Below are 21,958 nucleotides of genomic sequence, written 5' to 3'. Positions count from 1 at the left end.
TCCTGAACTCAGTCTGGCTCTCATGCATCAGGACACCTCTGTTCTCTTGCCAGCCCTGTGCTAAAGGGGTGGCATGACCTGATCCACCCACCATCCACCTGTTGCTCCCCAACTTCTTTGCTCGACTCACCTGATCTTGGGGGCTGTGATTTTTCCATGCTTTTCCAGGCCCTCTAACAACAGGGCCTTGCTTTCCCCCGTGGCCTCATCACGGTGCTCCAGCTGAAAGACCTGCCAGCATCCCAAGACTCCCACCAGCCCAGCTGCAGCTCAACCCAGCCCAAAACAATGGCAGAGGAAAGGACACACATGGAGCAGCTTCCACATGCCACAAGCCCCACGCAAGGTGCACCAGCAGCTCAGGCCAAGCAAAAAGGTGTGAGACCTTAACTCTCCAATTCCTTTCAGAAACATTTTAATTCATCCCTACCTGGCTGCAAACCCGGTTCCTTCCCTGTGCTTTGACAGAACCTCTGACAGATTGTTTCTCTTACGGAGGTGGTCTCTTTGAATTCCCAGCCAGAAGGGTTTAGATTTTATTAATAGTTTGGAGTGGGTTTTTTAATGCTAAGTAAGTTTTAGCCTGAGCCAGGGAGACCCAGTATCATGGGCAGCATAGAGAAGAAGGATTCAAAGGAAGGATTCACAGAAGTTAAGGAGGCTTAAAAGAAAAAGAGTTGTGATTAATCTCCTTAATGCAAAGAGAATTTTCTGTGACATCAGTTTAATGAGTCAACACTTCTTCAACAGTGCTGCAAAGTCCTCTGCTTGCTCCAGCTCCTGGCGTCCTGAAAATTTCTGCTTTTTATTCAGAATAAAAGCTGCTGAACCCCCTGGGTCAAGGAGAACTGCTGGAAAATTGAATAAAAGTCCCCCAGGAGGGGACATAAAGGGGTGCAGCTCATCATTCTTAAACCAGCCTTAACAGTTTTGGAGCCTAGTGCCCACCTTCAAGCGGTCCGCCACTGCCACCAGGCTCTTCCCACCCTCCGCCCCAAAAGCCCTCAGTGCCAGAGGCCAGTGCTCTTATCTCCACTGTGCACACAGGGAGCCAAGGCAGCGGGGCACAGCCAGGTGTGGCAGCTTGCCATGCTGCCCATGTTGCAATGTCAGGTGCAGGGACACAGAGGGCCAGCACAGGACCTGCCTGTGGGGACGGAGAGGGTTGGGGCCATCAGTCTGGCTCAGCACGTGCCACTGCCTTGCACAGAGCTGGCAGGTGGCACCAATGCTGTTGGGGACACTGGGGAGGCATAGCCTCAGTGAGCACATATCAGGGTACCCCAACTGGCTCCCTGCACCAGCATCTCCAAAGAGCCATCCCTTGGTAGCACATTTCAGCCAGGGCTGATGGGAACAGAGAGCAGATGGGCAGAGGCTGGAAAGCAGATGGAGAGAAGGAAATTTGGACATAATGTGAAAGCCCTTAAGTGTCTCGTTAGGAAAACACACATAATGGGCAGCTCTCTGAAAGGCAGACCAGCCTACATCCAAGCATGAGCACAAAGCCAGAAAGAAAAGGATGCAAGAGGACGGCCAAGCACAGCTACCAGTCACGAGCAGATCTTCACCAGTTCAAATCACCTGGGGGTTGCAAAGAGAGACAGACCTCCTGGGAGAGACATGCACCCAGCGCCTCAAATTTGCTGGCTGCGCTGCTGTGAACAGAGACGCCACCTTTCATCAGCCCTCAGAGGCATCCAGCCATACCACCCCAAGCAAATAGTTGGGCCTGGCATTGCCCTGAGCTCTGGGCTGGGGATGCAGGTGTACCTGAGGCCAGAAAAGGCAAGGACAGCTTGGTCTTCCATCCATCACTTGGAAAAGGCTGGGACTTTGGTCAGACCCTAAACTAGCCTGCCTTGATGTCATGCATCAGTGGAGCACTTCCTCGGGTTTCTTTCACCTCTTCCTTTCAAACCCACTACCTTATGGTCTCAGCCACATTCCCTGTGCTGGCAACAGCGCCCACAGAAGGCAGCCCAGTTTCTGGTCATTGCACTGTTCATGGCATGGAAGCAACAGGACATGGCATGGAAGCCTGCAGCGACAGGAAAACCCTTTCTTTCCACCCTCCCATCCCTGTCCTCTCTTTCCCTGTTAGCTCCACACTGCCCTGCGACTGCCAGGCCTTTGGGCCTGTCCCTTCTGGCAGTACAGCTGCCACCTGTCCTCTCCCCCAGCTCTCGGCGCCTGGCTCTTCCCAGGGCGGCAGGGTTGGCTACAGCACCGTGCCCAAGCTGACGCGTGCATGGAGGTCCTGCAACTCTGTGGTCCTCAGCCCCAAGGTTGGCAGAGCTCTTGAAGCCTCCTTAGTGTCACCGTCTCTTGTGCGGAGGGGTACAGGGGATGATGATCTGTCCTGGGAAGTGACTTGAGAAGCTGTCTGCCAGAGAGAGCAGGATGGGGGAAAACAGCCAAAATGGGAGTGTGTTTGCTGTCTGTATATTGGTTTCTGCACCCCTCTGCTGGACAGTCAGTAAAATTGCTAAAAAATATGAAGAATCACAGGCATAAATGATGAAGAAAAAAAAACCCCACTTTTTTCATGAAAATGCCAGTGAAAGAAAAAGCACGTCATCAAAATTTCACAATGTGGAAGATCTCCATCATCTACATGGCTAGCCAGGCTGGAATCAATGTTAAACCACCCACCCTCAAACATATTCTGTTCATGGAGGGGATAGGATAAAAAAGTAAGATTTTCTTCAAGAGAATCATTGAAACACACATAAGCCACAAATCCTTGACCTGCTCTTTATGTGATATCAATGCTGAATAGGAAGCATTTACAAAAAAATCACTCTTAATTCACTGAACACTCACCTTTTAAAAACATAAGGTAGCACAGGTTGGGGATCTAGGCTTCGAGACATCCAAATTAGGGTGCTTTTGGTCAAAGCTCAGCCAAAGGTTATTAGCTGCATGTGTCACATGAATGTTGTGACACGTTATTAAACTAGCAGTGTGCCAGCTATAGAGAGACTTTATACAGAGGGATAGAAAGATAGTTTTATCTTATACTACTATATGTATGCATCACAGAATCACGAAATCACAGAATCACAGAATGGTTGAGGTTGGAAGGGACCTCTGGAGATCATCTAGTCCGACCTCCCTGCTCAAGCAGGGTCCTCTAGAGCACATTGCCCAGGATCACGTCCAGACGCGTTCTGAATATCTCCAGCGAAGGACACTCCACAACCTCTCTGGGCAGCCTGTTCCAGTGATCAGGCACCCTCACAGTCAAGAAGTTTCTCCTCATGTTCAGATGGAACGTGCTGTGTTTCAGTTTGTGCCCATTGCCTCTTGTCCTGTCGCTGGGCACCACGGAGAAGAGGCTGGCCCCATCCTCTTGACACTCCCCCTTCAGATACTTGTACACATTGATCAGATCGCCTCTCAGTCTTGCCTTCTCCAGGCTGAACAGGCCCAGCTCTCTCAGTCTTTCTTCAGAGGAGAGGTGCTCCAGTCCCCTCATCATCTTTGTAGCCCTCCGCTGGACTCTCTCCAGGAGTGCCATGTCTCTCTTGTCCTGGGGAGCCCAGAACTGGACACAGCACTCCAGGGAAGGCCTCCCCAGGGCGGAGGAGAGGGGCAGGATCACCTCCCTCCACCTGCCGGCAACACTCTGCCTCATGCACCCCAGGAGACCATTGGCCTTCTTGGCCACAAGGGCACACTGCTGGCTCATGCTTAACTTGTTGTCCACCAGCACTCCCAGGTCCTTCTCGGCAGAGCTGCTTGCCAGCAGGTCAGCCCCCCCAGCCTGTTACCGGTGCCTGGGGTTATTCCTCCCCAGGTGCAGGACCCTGCCCTTGCCTTTGTTGAACTTCAGGAGGTTCCTCTCCGCCCAGCTCTCCAGCCTGTCCAGGTCCCTCGGAATGGCAGCACAGCCTCCTGGTGTGTCAGCCACTCCCCCCGCCCCCCCCCCAGTTTAGTATCATCAGCAGACTTGCTGAGGGTGCACTCTGTCCCTTCCTCCAGGTCATCGAGGAATACGCTGAACAAGACTGGACCCAGGACTGACCCCTGGGGGACACCGCTAGCTACAGGCCTCCAACTAGACTCTGCGCCATTCACCGCAACCCTCGGAGCTCGGCCTTCCAGCCAGTTCTCCATCCACCTCACCATCCACTCATCTAACCCACATTTCCTGAGTTTAACTACGAGGATGTGATGGGAGACAGCGTCCAAAGCCTTGCTCAAGTCCAGGGAGACAACATCCACTGCTCTCCCCTCATCTACCCAGCCAGTCATCCCGTCATAGAAAGCTATCAGATTGGTCAAGCATGATTCCCCTTTGGTCAATCCATGCTGACTACTCCTGATCACCTTCTTGTCCTCCACATGCTTAGTGATGACCTCCAGGATGAGCTGCTCCATCACCTTTCCAGGGATGGAGGTGAGGCTGACAGGCCTGGAGTTTCCTGGCTCCTCCTTCTTGCCCTTTTGGAAGACTGGCGTGACATTGGCTTTCTTCCAGGCCTCGGGCACCTCTCCTGATCTCCAGGACCTTTCCAAGATGATGGAGAGTGGCCAAGCAATAATGTCGGCCAGCTCCCTCAGCACTCGTGGGTGCATCCTGTCAGGGCCCATGGATTTATGGATGTCAAGTCTGGACAAAAGATCTCTAACCTGATCCTCCTCCACCAAGGGAGAGTCTTCCTTTCTCCGGCCTTCCTCTCTTGTCCCCAGGGTCTGGAATTCCTGAGGACTGTAGCAACCTGTTTCTGAGACGGTACTTCTTTGTCAGTCTGCTTCCCTCCCCCATTCTAAGGAAGCAAAGTTTATCCTTTGCTCCCTTGCTATGCTCTTTGCCTCTGGAGCTGTGTGAGAGAGGAAAGATGGTCTCATTGATAGGGTCCTTGGCAGCTTGAGGCTTCGTTTCTAGGCCTGCCAAACACCCGCCAAAAACCTCATGTCTTCTATGTCACTCTAAGCCTCAGTTCCCCACATATAAAATGAAAACCCTAGTACATCTGCAGTTAAATACTTTCTAGACGATGAGATGCTTGGCCTCAGGTACCACAGTACCTGAATACACTCGCTAATGGCCTGAACTGAATTTACCCATATTTTGCCTATGAATTCAAACTTGACCTCCAGTATTAGTGACTGTGAGATTCATCCAAAGAATGGGTGTGAAAACATGACAAAAGAGCCAGTCCAGACAGCCTGCACAGCATTCATCCCTTGAGCTGCACCCTGGCTTCAGAACTAGGTTCTTTGTCAGAGAGAAGCATGACAGGGAGGAGTTGATGGGAGAGAGAAGTGTAATAGAAACACTGTCAAACACTTGACAGCAGCATCCTGAGACAGTAGTCTTGCAACAAACAGCTGGTGCATAATAAATGCATGATATGCATATTTTATACTGTTTGCATGAGACACTCGCATGTGGCTGTACCCGCTGCTGGCAACATTGGAGAAAGATCATCAGTTTCACACTGAGGGCTCCTTTGACAACAGATTATAAGAAACTACATATGATTTTTTTTTATTGAACTAACAATAAAGGACCCTTAAAAGATTACCAGAGTTCTGCTTTGTCTCACAGATTATGATTAATTACAGACTATGAGCCTTTGCAGCAAGAGTTTAGAGTCTTTCACCCTTAAAAGGAAAAAAGATGAAGTGTAATTTCTTCTTATGACTGTCCTCCCACCTTCCACTGTATGAAAAGACTGTAATATTTATATTTCTCCATTTCTCTGTTCCTCTCTTTGTCTTCAATGCCCAGCAAAAAGCACCAAAGGTTTGAACTTCCAACTTGCGATTTATAATGCTGTAAAGCCTGCAGGCCTGAAAAGACACATCAGTCAGCTCTGGTGCATCAATATCCCATAGAATAGGGGACTTCATAAGTTATATGGTCGCATCCTCTGCATCCTTATAAAAAGCATATCCTTATAAAAAGCACAAGCAATGCTATCTCTCTGGAGAAATGGCTCCTGCGCATGTGGAGATAACTGTGCAACTCTGTCACTGGCATGCAGTCACTGCATGTATGATGGAGAGCTGTTCTGCATGTATGCTTTACTGCTCCAGAACTGCAGAGGTCCCTGTGCCCTGGCTTCAGGCAGCTCTTGCTCTCCTCATCAGCAAGGTGCATTACTAGTGACCCAGACTAACCCGAGAAGTGATTAGGCAACTGTCCATCCTTTCCTTTCCTACGCAGGCCCTTCATTTAGTGAATGCATTCACAGTGCTGTTCTGCCCCTTTCCAGACTCCTCTCCCTTCCCCACTTCTTTGCTGCTTACTCATTTTTTGATTTTTCCAATTTGCTCTTGCTTTTTGGAGGTGGGGTTGTCTGATGAAGCAGTCTTGTTGCAGGACAACTGACTTTCACTTCTTTGCTTTTCTTTCACCACACTCAGGATAGGTAGGTCCCAAGTGCAATTCTATGCACACATAAAAACAAACAGGCTAGAAAGTGGTGCGACTGCCTCTATTCATTAAGTTATGGCCCTTAGCTGAATAGACTGGTTTTTCTCCATTTCTATAGCATTATTTGAGGTTATTCTCCCCCCCAAAAACTATAAAGCAGAGAAATAAATACCAACTGAGGACACAGAGTGCGTAGGATGCATGGACAGGACTTTTGTCACGAATAATTTATTTTCCTGTCAGAAGGGGGAAGGAAATTCCCCATACTAAGGGTTGATAAGAGGGCAGAGATGTTGAAATGAGTGTCATCACCTACGAAAGAGAAGCTCCATGGGCTGTGAGGAAAGCAAGGAACTGCAGTCCTTTCAGGAGAGGCAGTTCTTTAAGGCTCTGATCCTGCAGAGCATCTGCTTATAGGGAAGCCCTTAAGAACAAGCTTAGCTTTCCTTTCTCATCCTTGAACTTAAGCACGGGCTTACACATCATATTGAACCAAAAATGCGAAGTTTTAGCAAGAGCTATCTAATTGAGTTGTTTGCACTGAATCTCAGCATGTAGCTCTCCTATTCTGTGGGTGCCAGCACAGACAATTTCAGATGAATGCTCATATCCAGGATTTTTTTTTTGATTTGGGTCAGTGAATCATTATCCTCTTATGAGAACAGGTAGTGAAAAATATCAGAATTTGGCTGTGCAGGGGAGAGGATTTTTATGATCAGACATTATAACCTGCAGTTATCTCAAAGAAGACAAATATGACATATAAGAATGGACTTTTTTAGACTGTTTCTGGTAGGAGGAGCCATTCTTTAGCTCTGTGTATGCAACATGCAGCATAATGGTCCGTGGAAGAGGCTTATGGATGCTATCACATTTTAGCAATAAAGAGCTATAATACTTTTCTCAGTTACCTTTATCTGAGCAAGAGCTGATGTTTCCAAGCTTATTCTCCAGACAGAACAGCTGCAAGTTGAAGACTATGACTGTGGGACACCTCAAGTCTTCTAAGAGTGTGTGAACTGCCTACTGGTGATAAACTTCTGATTGCAGTAATGAACTGGAATTAAAGGACCAGGTTAGGCTGAAACCCTTACTTTCATTATAGTTGCTTTTTATGTGATGGCATCAGAAAGATCTCCAGCTCCACAGATACTTCTAAATGGGGTATGCCTTTATGTTTAGCTATGCCTCAGGCTAAATGCTGCATGTAGCCAGCAATCCCATGTAGCCAGCATTGTTGGTTGACTCTGTTTCCTAGTACCAGTGAGTCACTTCTACATCTGTGCTGCATAATAGGAGTTAGAGAGACATCCCTGCATGACTACCTCATAACTCATGTAGCTAATGAGTAAGGTATTCCCACCTCAGCCATCAGTAGAACTTGACCAGTCATTTTCCTTATCTCTATAAAAAGAGCAGGGACAGCCTGCTGTCATGGTGCACTGAAGGGCACCCAGCTTGAACTGTATACCCAGGAACTCTGCAGCAGCTCAACTTCAGAAACATGCCAGGCAAACTCTGATGGCTGCTTTAGTTCATGACCCTCTGGAAAATGGTCCCAATAGACTCATTAGGGGGAAATTGATACCCACAGTTTGGAATTTCCCTCACCATCAGTCTTCCCTTTGGTGTTTGTCCTTTCCTTCCTTCAGTCTACCTGTAAAACCTTCCCTTTCAAAAGCCTCAAATGGCAGCTCTAGACTAACCAGCAGAGCTCGAGAGGCCTCTCCCCTTCCTGTTAGCATAAGTCCAAACCTGTGCTGCAGAGAAACTGGCCCCAGTTTTCAAGAGACAGTCACAGGGCAGGACTGATGGAGGATTCTCCAAAAAGGGCTATATTTTCTTGACAGAACTACAGAAAATCTTTGTAGTTCAGGATGAATTTTGCAGGCTTAGGAAAAATACTTATAAAGCCTTTGAAGAGGGGCAATAGAGTACTACAGTAACAGTGTCCCTGTTACTACAGCAACAATACCTGCTAGGACTGAGGCTGAGTTAGTGATCCCAAGAACATCTTCTAACTCAGTAGGTTCAGGGCATGGTACAGCACTGGTACTAGTGCTGTTCCCATCTATGCCGGGCTATTCAGGACTACACAAAGCCTTTAGAATTTCTGCACAGTGTTCTGATGAACACAATAGCCTGGGCTAATAGCTAAACTAACCCCGAAGTCAAAATATTTCCTGGTGACAGTGTATGAAAAAAAATACAGTGGTCCGTAAATTAGCGAGTAATCTCCATAAATCTTTCTGAAGCAGACAGAAAACATTCAGTGCGTTCATGAAGTCTTCTGAGCGCTGTCCACTATGATGGAAGAGAAAGGGGTCACCTGTTGCCTGTTCTATTATATGGATCAAGCTTTTACGGAATGAGAAAAGGTAAGACTCAGAAACTACCACTTCCTTAATACACACTCAGCAATTGGTTTGCTGTAGATATACTCCGGGACTGGAGCAGCATTGTGAAAATCTGAAAGCAATTTTGGTGTCTTTGGTGAGTTACATTACCAAGTGAGGCTCACAGGAGACTCACAGTGAAGTGTTAGGAGAACATGAGTCGACTTTCACACAGCTAAGGCAAGAAAATCTAAGAGTAGGGTTCTTTTTCTAATATATTTACATTAGGAAATATGTATTATTAAATGGTACAGTATACAAGTCTATATAGTATAATGTATATTACTATATGAACATATTTATGTTAAAATATGTAAAACACAGTAATATATACTGTGAAACAGTGCTTCTGCAAAATGCCTAGCAGACTGATATAGCAGTTTTATTAACATATAGGGAGAAATGGTTTTGTTATTTAGAACAGATATTAAAGGGAAGCCAGGAAACAACCGTTGTTAACCATAGGTCACAATTATGGGTAACTCTCACATAACTGCATCTGGAAGGCCTCTAAAAAGAGAGACCCCAGGGCATCTCTCAGCTTGCAAGGTCCATTATGGATCCTAGAAAAACTAGTTCTCTGGTCCCATAGATTTGCTGTCTGAATCCCTGACAGACCCCAAGTTATGGGGACGTTCGTCTCAGACAGACTGAGAAAAAAACAACCGAGGCAGCAACCATTTTCCCTATCAGTACAGCACAGAGCACGTCCGCCAGGCCGCGAAACAACACGGGCAAAGACCGCCCGCCCGTGCGCAGCGCCGCCCGGCTCGCCCCGAAAGCCAAAGCGCGCCAACGCTCTACGCACGCGCAGTTCTAACCCTCACCTCGCGAGCGCAGATCCCGAGCTCCGCGTTTGCGCGCAGGCCATACCACCTCCCCTCCCCCGTCTCGCCACCGCCTTCTCGAGGCAGCGTGATGACGCACTGGCCCGCGTTTCCCTTCCCCTCCACCCCTTTGCTGTGACGTCTCCACGGGAGCCCACCCCTTGCTATAAAAGGCCGCGCGGGCGGCGGGCGCCATTGTGCTGCGGAGCAGGCCGCGGCTTTCGTGGTGTGTTGGTCTTGCAGCACCGGCCTCCGCGCCCCTCGCGCCGCTCCCTCTCTTTCTTCCTCACTTTTTCTTTTCCTTTCCCTCCCCTTTCCCTTCCCCTCCCCCTTCGGACATGCCGCGCGTGTACATCGGCCGCCTGAGCTACCATGTCCGGGAGAAGGACATCCAGCGCTTCTTCAGCGGCTATGGCCGCCTGCTCGAGGTCGACCTCAAAAACGGGTGAGCGCCTTACTGAGGCCTGTGGGGCAGGAGCCGCCCAGCGAGCGCCGCGGCCCGCTCCCCTGTACGACCGAACCGCGCCCGGCCGTTCTCTCTCCCGGCACCCCCCATGTTGTCGGCGGCTGCCGCGTGGCGCCTGACTCAAAATGGCGGCGGTGAGGGGGGAGCGGAGGCGCTGTGGCGGGGCCGGCCGCATTGTCCCAGCGCGGGGGCTGCTGCCTGCCCTTGCCCTTGCGAAGCGGGCGGGGGCGGGAGAAGCCGGGCGGGGCCGCCACTCGCGTCGTCCCCACCCTGCTCGCATCGGCGCATTCAGGGCTGGGCTTGTGGCTGACAGGCCCTTTTGTCTTCTCTTAGTTACGGCTTCGTGGAGTTCGAGGACTCCCGAGACGCCGATGATGCCGTTTACGAGCTGAACGGCAAGGATCTGTGTGGGGAGCGGGTGATCGTGGAGCATGCCCGCGGGCCCCGCCGCGACAGGGATGGATACAGCTACAGTAGTCGCAGTGAGTAGGGCCCTATCTTTTTGCTTGGTTATAGGGCTGCTCGGGCAAGGGGCAGAAGGAGGCAAGGGGAGGCAGCTCAGCTGTGTTGGCAGGGCAGAGCCTGGGGTGACTGAGTGGATGGAGCCGAGTCCCATGGAACTGTGGGGTGGGATGTGTATCGCAGCAAACGAGGTGTTAGAGGATACCTGGTGCATCGTTGTGAGCAAGCTATCTGCTGCCTTTGCCTTACAGAAATTTTTCCCAACACCAACGTTGCACTCAGCTATTCTCTAAGCAATTTGGGTGTGAAACTGAAGCAATTCTAGCTGCAAAACTGTGGCCTTGGTTTAGAAAGGGCTGCTTGTTAATCAGAAACTATGCTCTGGTACTTTAAAGGCTCCAGTGTTCTCAGAAGCATTTAGATGAAACAGTGATGTTGCATCACTAATGCTGAGTAATAGATACCAATGCATAATTGGGGTAGAAGCACTCAGATGTGAACTTTAATGTGATAAACTATTTCAGTTGAGTATATAGAATAAAGTCGTGGGTGGGGGAGGACTTCAAGCAGGAGTCTGTACTAAGTGGGGGATGTTGTAAGCATTACTATATTCAGCTGACCTGTATAGTTTCTTGAGGAGCTGTGCTATGTTAAAACTTAACTGACCTAGTACTGTAGTTTAAGTACTAAGGTTCATCTTTCAGTAATCTCTAGAGTCTTGTTATTGGGGGGGGTGGGAATCTGTCTTTTTTTAAAAAATTCAAATGTATGTTGTTTAAAATTGTTGCATGTTCAATTCCAACTTTTTAACAAGTCCTTGATGTTTCAATTTAAAAGTGACCAGTGGGGCTGAGGCTGTGTCCACTGAGGCTAAGATGACTGCCTTTCCTGATTGGCCATGGCTTTTCCATACATTGTGTGACCCTTGCCCTATGACCCTTTGGCTGACCTTACCGGAAGCCATGACGACAGCAGCCTTTTGCCATTAGACGCAGGGTGATGGTGAGGATTCCAAGGGTTAGACAAAACTGTTTAAACTGAACTAGGTGACTGTTACCTTGCGTGTTTTGTGGCCAAACCACCACCAAAAACCTCATACTGTGATGTAAGTACTTAGTGTAACTAGTAAACGTTTTTGTAAAATGTAGAAATGCATGTAATCAGTTAAGTTTTATATTTTACAATGTTCTGTAAAATAAAACTTAGCAAGGTGAATCTAATAAGGAGCAGTCACTCTCTAACAGATCTTAGGAGCACAGACTTGTAGGATTTTAGTCTGTATGATTTGCCATTAATATAGATTATGGCAAAATTGCAAGTTTATTGGAGGCTTAGAGAAATAAAGTCCTACTCCAGTAAATATAACTGTCTTAACTAACTTTTTCAGAACATTTGATTTTCTTTCTGCTAGGAGATGATCTAACTTTATTTCTTTGTACAATAAAGGTGGGGGTGGTGGCGGATATAGCAGTCGGAGACAATCTGGAAGAGATAAATATGGACCACCTGTTCGTACAGAGTACAGACTGATTGTTGAAAACCTTTCCAGTCGCTGTAGTTGGCAGGATTTAAAAGTATGTATTCATGTTCTATTGTAGAGTCTGTTGTGACTAGCAGGAAGCTGTAACTTTTTATATAAATACTTAACTGTGATGTAGGCTGAAGTATTTGAAATGTATTTGCCTGTGACTTTTTATGCAAGTCTTGTTCAGGCTTGTCTTAATCTAGTTGCAGGGCATAAACATGTGAAATGGTTGTGTAACTCTTATGTACTCTCTCTAAAGGATTTCATGAGACAAGCTGGTGAGGTAACCTATGCAGATGCTCATAAAGAACGTACAAATGAAGGAGTAATTGAGTTCCGATCTTACTCGGACATGAAGCGTGCCCTGGACAAACTGGATGGCACAGAGATAAATGGAAGGAAGATCAGGCTGGTTGAAGACAAGCCACGATCAAGCCATAGACGATCTTACTCTGGCAGCAGGTCCAGGTAACTTTGGGGATGTTAGTCTCCACATCAACAAGACAGCTTACATTAAAAAGAGTATATATGTGTAGCCTTACTTCTGTTGTCTTTTTAAAGTTAATGTTAGTTGCTATTTTAGGAATAGGGTGGTCCCTGGGAGTGTGGAAGGGGCTACTGTATTTAATACTGTAAAACTGGCTTTGAGGATATTTAACTCTCTGAGTGATTCACTGACAGTGTATTGAGTTCAAGTGGATTGATGATGTATCTTGATGTAGTTACACTTGTTCTTGAAAAGTTTATGAATGCCTTATCTTATGTTAGATGGACTGTCTCCCTTTTTCTTAGTCTGGTATAGCCTGCTATGCCATTTGAAATGTTTCTAGGTCACGATCTAGAAGGCGGTCTAGAAGCAGAAGTCGTAGGAGTAGGAGCAGCCGCAGCAGGTCCCGCAGTGTCTCCAAAAGCCGTTCGCGGTAAGTGATGGGTTGTTTCCGGATAGTGCAGGAATTGTTACTTATTAATTAATAACTACTTAGGACTGCTGTAAGTATACTTCAGTTCATGAAAAATAAACACTGTTTTCTTGAAAGATCTAAATCCAGGTCACGAAGCAAAGACCGCTCACGTTCCAGATCTAAAAGCAGGAAGTCTAGATCAAAGAGCAAATCGAAACCCAAGTCTGACAGGGGTTCACGCTCCCACAGCAGATCCAAGGAGAAGTCTGAGAAGTCTCGGTCCCGGTCCAGGTCCAGGTCTCGGTCTCCCAAAGAAAATGGTAAAGGAGATGCTAAATCTAAATCCAGGTCAAGGAGCAGGTCTCGTTCCAATTCTCCACAGCAGCAGCCATCTGCCAAGGCTCGTTCAGAGTCGCCACCCAAAAGAGCTGCATCGAGGTCCCGCTCTAGATCTCGTTCAAAATCTCGCTCACGATCAAGATCTAGTTCAAGAGATTAAGACTAGAACTCTCCTCTTATGTTGCACACTATTATGGAACATTTTCCTACTTGTCAGGCCATTAGTGTTATGTTAGTACTTCAGAAGTTGGTTCCTTCTCTTGCAGGAGTGAATGGCCTAAGAACTAAGTAATGAGGCATAAAGGTTTGACTTGTATCCCAAATTTGAACAGATGAGGTTGTGTGGAGATGGTGGTACAAAGCAGGAAAAGCCCCCTTTTGTAGAAATTCAACCAAGTTTGATTTTATAGCATTTCAGCAGGAGTAACTTATCTACTCTTCAGTGCAAAGTGGTTTTTATATTAAAAATAAACTGAATATAAGAGGCTTAAATCTGAGGTTTTTTGGAAGTATCATTTTTTCCTATTTTTTTCATGGTTTTAGAACTATGGGTATCATTAGCTTAGTAGGTTACAGCTTGCTACCAAAGGCAGGATTGCCTTGCTGGACGTGTCAGATAATTCTCTGGTTTAGCTTAATTTGTGATAGCAGGCTGCAAACTATATAAATGTGTAACAAAACTAGGCAAATTTTAGACCAGCGATAAACTCCAGTTGGAGCACTTGTGCTGAATCTTAACTCAACTTGCCAAAAGAACATTCCCCCCATACTGTGACTGTATTAAAGGTAATAAAGGTACTCTGTAGCCTGTGTCATGCAGTATTGCTGAAAATCATAGGTTTCAAAGTTGAAAGAATGAAAGCTTTGTGACGTTTTTTGCTTGAATAAGTGACACTCAGTTGTCAGACACTGTCTCTTGGATGTGGTCCAAGTCACTAGTATCCTGTATGGTTTGTCAGCCTCTAAATACCTATTGGATATGAAAACTAAGTAAATGAGTCTTCCCTCCCCTTTGAATCATTTTTTACTTCAGAATAGGAGAACTGCAATCCTATTGTGTGTGAATCTGAACTTTATTGGAAGTGTAATCTCTTGGAGCTAGAGTTCTAGTCTTAACAAAGGCTTTGCTAAACCACAGTTGCCAATTCACTTAAATTGTGGAATAGAATTTGTCCCCAAAATTCCCCTTTATAGCTAAATTGATCTTTGTAACATGCAATAGCAAACATTAGAACTGCCTTGTACTCTTTATACAATGTGTAGTTTGACTTGTATAAAATTAAATCAGTGACTTGAACTCTTGTGTTTATTGCAGTGTAATGGAATTCCTTTTTTGCCTCTCATGCTGGGGGTTCACAGTTGGTTCATGATCTAAACACCTACCTAGAAAAGAATCTTGGGTTTTCACCGTCTCCTGATCACATTCAGAAAGCTTGAGCTTTTATTGGCTGCTTCATACAAGCCATGCTTGTACAAGAGATCTAAAGATCAGTAAAGTTTTTATTTTGCCTGACTTGCAAGCATTCATTATGAAACTTGAAAATGAATGATTTCATAGCTTGATATCTTGCCAAAAAGATGAGGCTACTTGTTGCTTTTATGTTGTACAGTTTCCATGCTGTATTTATCCCAAGTGTTGAAAAATTTGCACTATATTTGAGTTGCTGAGCCTAGCTTTCACATGACTCTCATACAACTGTAGTCTGCCACATATCCTAGCATAATGAATTCCACACAGCAAGTACATTTAGTATTGAAGTTTTATGCTTTGCACTTGGAATGACAGGAGACTCTCATCTGTTCAGTTAATTTGGGATGAACAAAGCTTAAAATATGGCTGCAGTTTTGTCTTTCTAGTTAAGATATATTTTAACATAAAACTGTTAAAAGCTGTGTTTCTGATCACTGTGGGTAGTATCTTCTGTGCAATGGACATGAAAATGGGGGGCTACTGGGGGCTTTTTCACAGAAGTGAAGAGCATGCAAGGAGAATAGTTTAATGTGCATTTCAGTTAATTTGTCTGGGGAAGTGTTATGAGCCTACACTACACACATGGAAATAGTTTTACTTCCCTTAAAACTGACATTAAAGCACGATATTACCTTCATTTTTATCCTGAACGTATGGGGTAGGTCAGAGTTCATGGAGAACTGCTGCTCTTTGTTTATCCTCCAGGGTTTTTCAGTCGAATATACATTGTACTCTTGAAAACAAGAGCTGTAAGTTTGGAACTCAGTAGTACAAAAGATATATACACCTACATTTTTAATCTCTGTATGTCCTGCCTTGGTGGTAATAAAACAAGATGTTAACAATTACTTTTTTTATACATGCCTGTAGATTATTAATAACTTATTTCTACAACGAGTTTCCAGTCCCAGCCTGAGAATGTCTTGGCATTATCATAGCAGTTACCACCCCAACATCAATTAGCTATGCATGTGTTAAGGTTTTTAATAACCATATTCTTCGCTTTCTGAAACTAGATTGTTACAAAAATAGTTAGGTTTCAAGTCATCTTCGTTTATCAATACTTGTAGGCAGGGTCTATAGCTTTAGTGGTGTTTAACTGGGAGCAATTTTGTGCATTGTATAACAACTCAATCTGAATGGGAGAAAATGGGAAATGGATTTAACCAGCTTGCCTGTAAAAGCTTTAAATATTGGAGACTTTTTCTGTTACTGGAACCATGTGCAGTGTCTCCCTTAAATATGATGCAAAAGAGAAATGGCCCATTTCATAGCCTGTGTGGCTATCTTTTAAAGGATGTGTTCATGTAATAGGTGTCCTGACTTTTGTTTTCTGCTTTTAGTATAAAACGATACAAATTTGTTCTTCAGAAAGCAAAAGATAAACATGCATTCTCATAGAATGTGGAGTGCAGGATTGATTTGAACTCTTAGTGCCTAGTATGTTTTGAAGGGGAAATCAACACTGTACTGTTAGAAAAATTGTGAAATTTACAATCTCTGTGGCAACATCTGGAGTCTGTACCAAGTCTTGCTTTATTTCAAAGTCTTTAACTGTTCTTGTGTTTAATGCAAGTTCAGTACTAAAGTCATTAGCAATTTATGTGATGTAAAAATACATACTTTAAAGTTAGATGGTGAAAATACCTCACCCCTTTAGTATATTTCACCTAAACCCTGCTGGATAATTGGAAAATGTTTCTGTTTTCTCTAAGTGGTAAATCAGAAAACTTAAAATAAAGCCACTTAGAGCTTTGGAATTGAATTGGAACCTTCCTACATAGCAGCTTCTGCACTGGGAGTTTATCAGGAATGGTTATATTCTACATCAGGTCAGGACTAATCAATTTTTTCTAGATACACACTGCAGCAAGTAATTTAGTTCTCAGGTAGGAGCTGTGACAGTGTTTGCCCCTCTTACCTTGGGTGGCAATAATACAAAATAGGGACACAGGGAAATCTGGTATTAAGCAAAACTTCAGAACTTGTTGGTGAACTTGATCTGAATTGCCCGTGTCAGCGTGTCCCAAAAGTGTGTTCTTTTTTCACACCTCAAAGTGTGCCTTGCTCTCGACGTGCTTTAACAGGCAGGCACGCAGGCAGGTCTCATGGTAGGTTGTCTTGCAGGGTAAGTTACTTGACCCTAGATAGGGAATCATGGCGTGGTACAAGGGCTAGCCAAGTGTTTAGAAGTCATTGCTTCAAAGAGAACAGGAGATGGCCTAAGAAAAAGTGAATTTGAAGTTTGCTGTTGCAAAATGTTTACTCGTTGAAATGGCAGTTTATCTTACATTGCCAAATGAGGTACAATGGATATGCGTTTGGTTGCTGTAAGGAAGAGCACAACTTTTTATTAGGTATACACCAAAATATATACTTCACCAGGTAATGTTACTGTGTTTTGAGTGGAACTGTGAGTAACTAGAAAATAAAGGCACTCCTTTTTCCTCCTTTTGCATTTTTAGAATCAATTTACAAAGGGGAGAAAACTATGTCTAAAGCAATACTGCAGCTGTGTTAGCATGATGAATAGGGAGGAGCATTTAATATATACTTGCTGAATTTATTATTTCACAGAGGGAATAACTTGAGCTGTTTCCAGTTCCTCCTCCTCCAAAATCTCTTTGGGGTGGGTTTGTAGTGAAGGTGTCGGTAGAATCATTACATGCTTAAGTCAAAGAGCAAAAACTGGAAAAGCGGGAATTTGGCTCAGGAGCCTGGAAATCCCCAAAACTTAAGTGAGCTGGCATTCAGTATGTCCTTTGAAGATGGAGCAAAAAGCTTAGTAATTTGAGAGGTGCGTAACTAAAATCTTGTTCATCAGAAGGTAAAGTTCCTGCAGCAAAGCAGATCTTTGCTGTATTTCTGATGTGGTTTATGATGTCTGTTTAATGCGAATAGGAAACCATTATTTTATGCAGGCAAGAAGCAAAAATAATATAAATATTGATTTCTGTAAGTGGCAGATATTAACAATTCAAGAATTGTAACTTCTTGAGATCATAATGGCATCTGTTAACATTATGTTCAACCCTTTTCCCCCATGTTTTGTTTTGTGGTTAAGTGGGAAGAAATAGAATGTTGGCTCTCAACTCTCAAGGCCTCTTCGCACGTTATTGTTTTTGCTAAATATGTATGTAGATGTTGGAGGGGAAGTTTCAGTAGTTTCATTTTACATCATTTAGTGGGATTTGAGCTTAATCCAATAAAAATTTGAGATAAAAAACAAGCTGCTCTTAAATGTCTCTTAAGCCTCCACCCTTTTAGCTACATCTTTCAGTAACATGTTGTTGGTTTATATATCGGTTAGACAATCATAGGTGCACTGGCCTAAAGAAAGAACACATCACAGGAATTGGTACGATTTACACAGCTGAAAAAGTAGTGGCAATAAAAAGCTGTCTACACCTTTGGGATGTACTTCACAATGGTTCTCGTTAACCCCCAAGATCTGGACATACAGTTCTGTGAAAATTCTCTGACTCAACAGCTGCATCCTCTTCCTCTTGCTCCCAGAAAGTGGCTTGTGCAGGGAGGTGTACTTAAATGTAAAACATCAAATACTCATTCAAAAATAGTACTGCAAAAACTTAAATTTTGCTCAAATGTTTTGTCCGTGGGCAGGAATAAGGTACAGTAATTTCAGTTCAGAATATACACAAATAATGGAGAGAGAGCTCTGCAAGTGAAGCCAGGATCAGATGTGCTTGGAAGATGAAGACTCTGCTGTCAGTTGGGGGTGGGGGTTTTACTGTGGTAGATTTATTAATGCTGTGTGCAGCTCCTGGAACAAGACTCTCTTGTATATATGAATAATGCACATTAGTGCCATTAGGTAAGTAGGTGTGAAATAAATCCTGTCTCATCTGCTGGGTGTAACCCACAATGCACAACTGCGCCTGACTGATCTGCTAGTCAAAGGGTAATGCTGCTCATGAAAATGGGCATTTTAAAGTGTAAAAAGCCTTTGCACAGCATTTGTTTCTCTTGGTGTTGGTTGTCAGCCTCATTGCTCAACACCAAAATGGGAGGAAAATTGTGCAGCAGAGTCTCATGTGATCGTAGTGGTAATGACAGTGAAATTGTACTGCTAACAGGAGGGGTAACGGAAGTGGCTGAAGGGCAGTATTAAGCAGCTGCCCTGTGATGACAGCTTCTGTTCTGCTCGACTTCTCTGCTAGGACTCATGCCACTCCCATGGTGTAAGCACTGACAGGAACTCCGAAGGCAGGAGAAAGCTTTCTGAAAGACCCTCTTAAGTCATCTCATCATGGTCTGTTTGCTGCTGATTAAAAATTGTGCTGCGAGTTGAAAGTGTAAACTACCATTTGTCATAATTTGAGTGTCACCTATTATGTCTGACAACCATAAGCAGAATTATTTTTGTAGTTATCTGTACATAAAAGCCATTTAGAGACAGTGAAACTGAGGAACAGAATTGAAGTGCCTTGCCCAGTGAAAAAGTAGCAGGAATAAAAGCTAAGCATTCCAGTTTGTAATTCTTGTTAAGCGCAGCCCTGTTGCAGCCTGCACTAATTAGGTCTAGTGGCATAAGTGGCACAGTGGAGTCTGATTAGCCATGTAAAAATAAATAAAAGCATTATTAGAGTGAAATTTTAATCAATAAAAGTTAAGATGCTTTACAAAAGAGGATGCAGAAATGGAAACTGAGGCACACGAGGGTAAAATGGTCTTGTACTGCATCAGCCAGAGTGCATATGGTGAAGCCAGGAATACCATCTCTTTTTTTTCCTTAAGTAGCTGTTTCGCAGGAATTCAATATTCTGAAGTCATGAATTTTTAGGACAAGCATAGGCAGGACTAGGGATTCTATGGGATACTCTTTCAAAGTGGAGAAGGTGAATGAATGCTGGGTTGCTTTTTAGCTGAGTTGCACTCTGCTCCTGATCTGAATTGATCTGAACTTCCCACAGCAGTATATAAAAGCATTTCTATGTGACTTCCTTTTTTTCTTCACTGTATTATTGAAGGTTCGTTTAAGAAGGGGGTGATGAAAGCAGCAAAGGAAATACCTGTTAGATAATTCTTCATTATCAGGATCTAATTACTTCATCTGACTCCCACCTTGATTTTTTTCTTTTTTAATGTATCAAAAATGTTGGGATACAAAACTCAAGGCAGGCACTCGTGCCAGAAACAAAGAGCTTGAACCCTGAAGTAAGCAGGAATATTAATTGCCTCGCAATTCAGCATGACAGGACTTGGCCTGCAGCGTGAGCAGACAGTTTCCTCTCCTAGCCCTGCCAAGACAAAGTGCTGTTCTTACCAGGTCTATAGCTTTTTGCGCGCTTTGGTCCTTGTGCTTCCGGTCTTGGTTCCTTCCAAACCCAACTTCTGTTCATAAGTAGGACAAACATTGTGTAAGTGTGTAAAAGGCATTTTTTGTGTGGTGCTCTAGGTAGCCATTGAGCGCTGGAAGGTGGAAAAATATGCTTTACTAGTTTTTGACCAGAGCACTTCTTAGTGTTACCCAGATGGCGGCACTGTGCAAGAGCAAATGCTACTTTTCCTCCAAAGAGCTAGTTAAAGCAATGCTTTTTGCTTTTCAGTGACCTTTTTGGATTTTATCTTAATTTTTTCCAGCTGTTTTTTGTGCCTGTGGTATGGATGCCTAAATAGGCAATCCTTGCCCCTCTCCACTGGGAAAGCACATGCCTTCTTGCCTATCTCCTTCAGCTGAGGCCTGGAGCAGTAGTTCAATCTCTGGAGCATCTTAGCTGCTAGACAAGAGGTAGGCACGTTACCATCAGCGATGTATTTCAATTGCTCTCCAAGGGGGTTAGATTAACATTAGTGTCTTGGAGAGGAAGCAGCTTCCACCTTCCAAGCCCCACTGCCCCACATAACTCAGTTTGAAGCCTAAGTTTTAAGAGAGAGAAACAGTGAAAATTGTGTTTGAGCTCCACCTCAAAGCAAGGATGCAAGATGCTGGGACACCAGAGCTCAACATTTGCTTTAATTTCACCATCACCAACCCCCAGACTTCTCAATAGCACAGGGAAAACAGCTTCATGCCTTCGCTTGGGCCAGGCCGCTTCCGCCATAGGAAGGGGTGGACAAACACTGAGGGGGCAGAGCTGGATTTACTGTTCCTGACAAAGTTAAACAGTTACAAAGATTAACAGGTCAGTCAGCATTGCTGAATGGGGCCACTGCCTCCAAGAGCCACCAAAGCTGCCCTGTCTTGGCCATCCTGGCCCTCTAGGGACTGGCCGTAAGTGGGGGAATGGCTGCTTTGCTGAGGAGAGGCTTACAACACCCCTTCTCCTTGCCCAGAGCTGGCACCACAGGCTGTGCCCAAGCTGGTGAGCTCTGCATTTACACATCCTGCCAGCGCTGGCGGTCCGTACTGGGCTGCTTGTCTTTAGTCCTGCACAGCAGCTATCAAGCTGCCCTGTGCAGCAGCAGCAGCCGCCTCTGGTGTGGCTGGGCCAGCTCTTCCACAATGCACCACTCTTGGTGTCCCAGTCGCAGCCATCTGTGGCTAGGCTGGGCGTGCAGCAGGACACAGCGGGGGACTGTGGAGACCTGCTGCCCGCCATTCCCAGAGGCCAGGCCATCCTGGCAGTGTCTGGAGCAAGGGACAAGGGAGCTGAAGGCGGGAAGTGGGCGGTAACAGACCATCCCACCCAAAGGGCACCATCTGGCCCAGGCATTTGGCTCTGAGCTGTTTATACTCCTCTGTGACTGTCTAGGGGAAGCTTCCCTTACTCCTGGGGAAGCTTCTGGGCCAGGTCCCACGGTGGCCTTATCTCCGGGTGCCAGTGCCCCAGATCACAGCCAGGCCAGGCCGAGCTGCGCCATCACCATGGCGACCCAACTTCCACCGCGAGGCAGCTCCCCTCCAAAATCATGCGGTGGGATTAAAAATTGACACTGCAGCGTGGAAGAATACACAGGTTACCATAGCGACGGCGCTCGTTAAAGACATACATTTGAAACCTGCCCAATTACCGCCCCCCGCGCGCGCACACACAGACGCACCCACACACGCCCCGGCCCGGCCCGGCCGTGCCGTGCCGTGCCGTGCCGTGCCGCTGCGGGCCAGCGCGGCGGGCCGCCCCGGCGCGGGGCTCTGCCGTCACCCCCCGCCCGCCCGCCGGCGGCCCGCCACCGCGCCGGGCCCGCCAGCGCCCCCGAGCCCGCCGGCCCGCGCGC

General features: G+C 45.7%; 1 protein-coding gene across 1 annotated transcript; it reads left to right on the top strand.

The window, feature by feature from the left end:
• The first annotated feature begins 9,688 nt into the window (after window positions 1-9,688).
• Window positions 9,689-14,605, top strand: SRSF6 (serine and arginine rich splicing factor 6). The gene is made up of 6 exons (XM_068912844.1): window positions 9,689-10,059; window positions 10,414-10,562; window positions 11,989-12,116; window positions 12,327-12,535; window positions 12,898-12,987; window positions 13,105-14,605. The coding sequence occupies exons 1-6, from the start codon at window positions 9,953-9,955 to the stop codon at window positions 13,466-13,468; spliced, it is 1,047 nt and encodes a 348-aa protein (XP_068768945.1). The 5' UTR covers window positions 9,689-9,952; the 3' UTR covers window positions 13,469-14,605.
• The last annotated feature ends 7,353 nt before the right edge of the window (window positions 14,606-21,958 follow it).

Source organism: Struthio camelus, chromosome 18 (genome assembly GCF_040807025.1).
Source record: "Struthio camelus isolate bStrCam1 chromosome 18, bStrCam1.hap1, whole genome shotgun sequence".
NCBI lineage: Eukaryota > Metazoa > Chordata > Aves > Struthioniformes > Struthionidae > Struthio > Struthio camelus.
The sequence above is the reverse complement of the archived record's forward strand: the minus strand, read 5'-3'. Positions and strand labels throughout refer to the sequence as shown.

What these genes read in the sequence shown, in the direction of transcription:
- SRSF6 (XM_068912844.1), top strand. Translation starts at nt 9,953, where the DNA reads ATGCCGCGCGTGTACATCGGCCGCCTGAGCTACCATGTCCGGGAGAAG. An exon ending in ATACAGCTACAGTAGTCGCA is followed by an intron (nt 10,563 to 11,988) that starts GTGAGTAGGGCC and finishes TGTACAATAAAG; the next exon opens with GTGGGGGTGGTGGCGGATAT. An exon ending in GTCTCCAAAAGCCGTTCGCG is followed by an intron (nt 12,988 to 13,104) that starts GTAAGTGATGGG and finishes TTTTCTTGAAAG; the next exon opens with ATCTAAATCCAGGTCACGAA.